The 6,217-nt window shown below is 44.0% G+C and overlaps 1 protein-coding gene and 1 long non-coding RNA gene across 2 annotated transcripts in view; one reads left to right on the top strand and one right to left on the bottom strand.

Moving 5' to 3' along the window:
- The first annotated feature begins 614 nt into the window (after positions 1-614).
- LOC108301858 overlaps positions 615-6,217 on the top strand; it is a 45,268-nt gene continuing 39,665 nt past the window's right edge. Inside the window, exon 1 of the long non-coding RNA XR_005199606.1 lies at positions 615-996. This is a non-coding gene — a long non-coding RNA (uncharacterized LOC108301858). The remainder of the gene's footprint in view (positions 997-6,217) is intronic.
- Positions 1,832-6,217, bottom strand: part of DLX6 (distal-less homeobox 6) — a 5,469-nt gene continuing 1,083 nt past the window's right edge. Inside the window, exons 2-3 of the mRNA XM_017525172.2 lie at positions 5,007-5,200; positions 1,832-3,078 (exon numbers count right to left, since the gene is read on the bottom strand). Of these exons, the coding sequence (XP_017380661.1) occupies positions 2,827-3,078; positions 5,007-5,200 (446 nt within the window). The 3' untranslated portion in view covers positions 1,832-2,826. The remainder of the gene's footprint in view (positions 3,079-5,006; positions 5,201-6,217) is intronic.

The raw sequence follows: 6,217 nt of genomic DNA, 5'->3' as shown, positions 1-6,217 counted from the left end.
CTCGAACTCTGCAACCTCTGGAGAAGTTCGAACGTGCGGAGGCGTAGTAGGCACCACCACTGGGCGATGCCTTTTGCCCACGCCCCTCCTACCAATCCCTCCCTGGGGAATTCGCTTACCGTAGGGTCAAAATATTCTAAAGAGTGAAAATATTAACCCTTGAGGTTCAGAGGATCCAGAGAAAGCCCAGTTCCAAGGGCAGTCTGGAGCGACTACTTGGAAGAGTTTCTTGTTTAATTAAACTCCTGTTAAGAGATGAAGAAATCGATACAAATGCATTGTGACACCTCCAATATGTCAACATGCATTTGCCGGGTTTCAGAATTTTATGCACTCACAGTGGTTTGGCTTGTATCTGGTGAATTTTTTTAAAGAAAAATTAGTGTTGGTTTCGATGTATGGTAGCTTTCTCCCTAACGTAATTTGAATAATTCAGCAAAGCCCCACTACCAGCTGTACTTCTGCAGCCTCTTCCATTCTTTTCAGCATTATAATTTTGGTTAATTTTCAATTTTAGGTCCTACGTCTCTGCAATTTGTGTATGAATAACAGAATAATTTCCCTCTTTTGTTTCGCCTTTCCTGTTCCTGAATCTAAATAAAGATGGCTTTTTAGTATTAAAAGTGGAAGAAAATTACAGGTAATTATCTTTGACGGTAAAAACGCTGTAATCAGCGGGCTACATGAAAAATTACTCTAATTATGGCTGCATTTAAGAGAATGGAAAAAAACCTTCTTGTGGATAAAAACCTTAAATTGTCCCCAATGTCTGCTTCAAATTGGATGGCACTGCAGCTGGAGGCTTTGTTCAGAATTGATCCTGGGGAGCTACGAACCCAAAGTTTCACAGTAGGAAGGGGGAAAAAAGAAAAGAAAACATTTTTCCTAATGTAACAATGCGAATGCTAGAAAATGACAAGACTGATCGGTTTTAAACCATTCTGAAGACTGACTGAGCGTGGAAGTTGCTCAACAAAAAAAGGAACGGGTATATTGGTAAGTAGTCTTTGCTTTGTGTCTAATTATAGTGACTGTCCTTTTGCACGACTGTATGTCGCTGTCATTATATGGAGCACTCTGAGTATCTCTATTGACTTCTGATAAATGGCTCAGTGGTTTCAAGGTTCATAATTTGAAGGATGCCCAGGTCTGTAGCCATTAATTCTCGCAGTATGGGGCTTCCTGCTTGTATGACGAAAGGACTTTTCATTTTCATTATTTCTGTGCTTTCCCCAAGATCGGAAGGATGTATTTCATTTAGGATAGTGCATTTTCCTACCTAGCTAGCTGGCAATGGGTTGTAAACATTAAGTAGGCATAATTGTATACTCTACTTTCTATTTTTTCTTTCCTGTATTTTTGAAAACTGCATCCAAACAAAGACAAATATGGCTGTGTTATTTTGGCTCGGAAAAGGGAAAGGAGAATACTCAGTTTCAGCACCAGAAACTACTGTGATGTCTAGAGGTTAACTTGAGGATAGGTCATTCTAATGTTTAAAAAGTAGATACATGTGTAGAAACTGCAATAAAAACATAATATGTAAAGAAAGCTGAGAGGCATCTGTGGTTAATGTTAAAGTACTTAAGACAAAGGCTAGCAGTGCAAACTGACATCTTTGCAGGCACTTGATGTTTATATACATATGTGCATATGTGTGTGTGTGTGTGTGTGTGTACACACACACACACACACATATATATGACTTCCCATATTAGGAAATAGAATTTTTTTAAGGATGATAGAAAATATAAGGGGGGAGGGGAAGTAAGGGAGGAGGGAGGAAAGAGAGGGACAGAGACACACACTGAGAGAAATATACAAGACACTCTTAGCATTTTGTGGCTTTTACTCCATATATGAAAGAAGACAAAAACATACAAAGTATATGTACAACTAAAATTCAACAATATATACAGAAATGTTTCTTGATATAAACGTCCCTATTAGCTTAGTGAATGCCACCAATTCACTTAGTAAAGGTGTCAAAGCAATAGAATGGTGATTCTGATTATTTCCTCCGTCTTTCCTGATTCCAGTTCAGGGTTTGGGGGGGTGGGGTGGGGAAAGAGTGGTTTTTGTTTTGTTTGTTTTTTTAATCAACCATCATTCCTGGTCATTGCATTTTGATAAAACATGCAGCATTCCCTTTGTAGCAACGTTCTAATCTTATAGCCACTTTTTCCTTTTTCTTTAGAGAAGGGATGTTATGTGAGAGTTTTTCTTTTTCTTGTCAGTCTAGGAATGGTAAATAAAAATGCAGGAGTCCGAAATGCTTCTCTTTCATCATGTAATGTCTTAAACTCATTAAACAAGTAAAAACGCTGCCATGTTTGTGCAGATTCTTCTGGTGGGGGGAAAATCTGTTTTTTAAAAAAGTCATTTTGAGGGATACTCCCAAGAAGAAGAAGCTCAGAGCCTGGATCCCATGGGGTAAGGGCAAATATCCTTACAGTAAGGGGTTTCAGGAATGCTGGCATAGAAACCAGTTTCTCTCTCACACATACTCTTTTTCTCTCTCTGACATGCAAGATCAATTACTGACATTGCTCAAGAGAGAGAGTAAATGAGAAAAAAAGTGGAAAGGAAAAAAGAAAAGAAAGGTAGAAAGGAAAAGGAAAGGAAAGAAGGAATGGAAGAAAGAAAGGAGAAGTGAAAAGAAAGGAGGAGGGTAGAGAGAGAGAGAGAGAATATAAGCCTATTTGGCTTCTCGCCACACTTGTGAGTTCTAAGCCTGCTCCTTCGGCTCTTTTTCGCAGATACAAGCAGGTCCCGGATTCTCCTTTCCTTGTTCAGAGGTTTCCCTAGGGTGTTCCCTTGGACAACTCACATCATCTGTGGTCTCTGCATCGTGTCCTGGTGTGGAGAGGAGTACCAGTGAGAATAGCCAGGCATGTAGCTGTTGGGGGGCATACTGACACCCTTGGCCGAGGCAGAAACGTCCCAGACTGGAGGCAGCGCTGGCGAGCGCGGCGACAGGGCCGCCGATCCCTGAAGGGGGTCGCTCTCATGAGGATTACTGCCCTGCTTCAGCAGTTTCTTAAACTTAGAGCGTTTGTTCTGAAACCATATCTTCACCTGTAAGAAATGCAGCAATCATTAGGCCCATAAACATCAAACCAGTGCTTCTAGCATCACTTGGAGATTTGGAAGCAATATTTAAAAGGAAAAAGCAAACAAACAAGCAACCACTGCAAATGCCAACAAGCCAAGTCCCGCCTCCTTCCACCTCTTCCTAGCCTCTTACACTCCCACTTCCTCCAACCTACCAGGTATCTTGCCTGGATACCTAAAGTCATTGTAATTCTAGAATTACATGCTAGCCTGGATATAAAACAACAGTATAAATAAGAAAAACTGAATGAGATGACCAGGTGGAAAGCCTAAAGAAGGATTTTTAAATTAAAGCTACACAATTGAATGCACCTCTTCCGGTAGTCTGTGTTTTTACATTTTGTCTATGTAAAAGGACTATTTTCCATAGTCATTTGCTCCCAGTACATGCATAGAAATACCCCAAAGCTGGTCTCTCTATACTTGTACAGGGAGCAAATGGCTATGAAGAGATTCAAGCCTGTACATTTATAATGAAATGCCTTGAATATATCTATGCATATATTGCACATGCCATAGGTTATACACGAAGCATCTTTCTTCAGACATAAATATATTCCCATAATCTTGCAGGGATTAAGGACTGCAGCTCCTTCATTCCCTATTTTGTATGTTGCCTAGTCAAATTGTGGTCAACAATCATCACATGATTGTGAATATAGTAACTAAAAGTCAAAGGACTTCTGAAAATGTGAATCAGGAATCTGGGCTGGGAGCATATTTAGGCCAATATTTCAGATGTGCTTTATTTGAAGAAGGAAATTCTATGGTGCAGCTTCCTTTACCTTTAAAATTCCCTAGCCATAGGAATCTACTTTTTCAAGAGGCATACAAGCCATTAAATAGCCGGAATGCCTTCATATCAAACCCCAAATATTTATGAATGGAAATATGGAAAGAAAAAACAGGCTAAATTGAAAAGAAGAGCTTACGGAACAACTGTCTTAAGTCAACACAAAATCAGTCTCTAGTATAGTCTCATAAAACCTGAGGTCTCCTGGCTGACGATTACCTGCATCAGATGAGGCCTACATACTCCATGCAGGTAAATTAATCAACAAAAACTGTGGGTGATGGCAGCCTGGCTTTTTGACCAGTGTCCTAGTATACTCACCTATGCTCCTTCTTGTGAAATCTGAAATGCCTTCTTATGTCTTTCAAATTAGTAGGATGGGAGAACTTCAGTAACTGTACTGAACTGTGGCTTCACCTGTTACAATTTGGGTAACATTTCTCTTTGATCTCCAACTCTGCCACTACACCTAAGTCCTGTGCTCCAAGGAAGCAGCTCAGACCACATCAGCCTGTCAACCCAGATGACTTAACCACTGTGCTTAGGGAAATCTTCAGAAAACAACCCACCTTGCCACTCCTAGGATGAATAGATTGCACTTTGATGCCTTTACTAAACCTCACTGGAACCTATGCCTACTTTGTTTTTTCTTAGTTCATTTCACGAGTTTTCTTTCTGTGTCAATGAGTTGAAATCCTTATTAGCTCCCAGGGCCTACAAAAGGATCCTTAAGAAAAGTGAACCTTATTCTGCCTCGTGACCTGTACACCTTTTTCTCCTAAATGTTTGTTCTCTTTCATGTTGTTCTGCTCTGGAATAAGACTTAATTGAATTATGAGTTTGGTCACAAAAGGATTCTGGGCTGGGGTGGGGTCGCCGAGGGCTGGGAGGATGTGCAAATCCAATCCAGTATTCAATACCAGGTCATTCATTCCAAACTGTGTTGTCCCAGGAAAGTGCATAACTGGAGCAAAAGGCATTTGTCATTAAGCTCTTTCCATCCTTGGTTGACTAGGCCAACAATTCCTCCTGATGTGCTCCCTGCCCGATCTGCAAGCGGACCGGCATTTCAGGGATACTCGGGCTTCTCGGGAATTACCTGTGTTTGTGTCAGTCCTAAGGAAGCTGCCAATTCGGCTCTCTCTGGAAGGGCCAGATACTGAGTCTGCTGAAAGCGATGGTTTAAAGCCTGGAGCTGCAGGCTGGAATAAATGGTCCGAGGCTTCCGAATCTTTTTCCCTTTTCCATTGAACCTGATTTCCCCGTTTTCAATCACTGTAGTTTTTTGTTGATCTGCAAGCAAATAACACAGAGGAGCGGTCACCTGGGAGGCCACTGCTGCCATCTCCCTGCTCCTGGCATGGCCTGGACCGAGTCTCCCCAAAGCCCAATAAGGGTTACCTCGAAAAGTCCCCATGATACCCTGACCTCTATTGGTCCACTCTGTCCATGTGTGCTCCCAGCGTCTGCGTAATCTCCCTGACCCAGTCCCTGGCCCTAACGATGTGCAGTGTCTGGGCCAAGGGAGCGCCAGAGGCCCTCAGGCAAACAGCCCGTTTTGTGGCAGCGGAGGCGGTGCCGGAGGCTCTCTGGAGCGCGCAGCGCAGCAAGGCGGCAGCTCTCCGGGCGGAGCAGGGCCCCTGTGCCTGGCTTAACAGTGCCTGAAGCTGTGCTTGAGCCACCCAGGTGTTTACGCGGCCAGTCGACTTGATGTCACCAGCTTCAAGCTCAGTGCATCAAGCATCCTCGGCATGTTTGAAATGACTCTGCTGAGGAGGACCAAATCCCCAATCAAAACACTACCAACGCTCAAACCAGCCCAAGAGCAAGCTGCACCTCTCACGGCAACTTTGTCCCCCTCGAGTGCTGAGAACCAACAGCCCGAGGTCCTCTGCTTCGCCTCCACGAACAAAGAAGCAGCCAACACATTAGAGACGGGGCCCGGTCAGGGATAAAGATGGGGGACACCTTAGAGTCCGCTGGAAAGAGCTTCACTGTTACTAGTTTAACCGGAGCGAAGGCCACGCCAGCTTCTCTCCGAGTCACTGAGGCGCACGGGGCGCCCCACGCAAAGTAGGCCACTGCCTGCCCAGCGTGGGCTGGGAAGCAAAACACGCTCCCCAGTTCCGGCCCAGAAATGTCCCCAGCCCAGTCAAACGTGGGTTACAGCCTAGAGGGAAGGAGCAAGGAAAAGGGTGCACAGACCCAGTAGGCTGGAGAGCGCAGTGTGGACCAACTCGTCGAGCGAAGCCTGCGCGGAGCCGGGGACGCAGCCCGAACTGCGCGTCGGAGGCAGGGGAGCGAGGCGGG

This window comes from Cebus imitator, unplaced genomic scaffold (genome assembly GCF_001604975.1).
Source record: "Cebus imitator isolate Cc_AM_T3 unplaced genomic scaffold, Cebus_imitator-1.0 Scaffold37, whole genome shotgun sequence".
Lineage (NCBI taxonomy): Eukaryota > Metazoa > Chordata > Mammalia > Primates > Cebidae > Cebus > Cebus imitator.
This window is presented reverse-complemented; position numbering and strand designations above follow the sequence as displayed.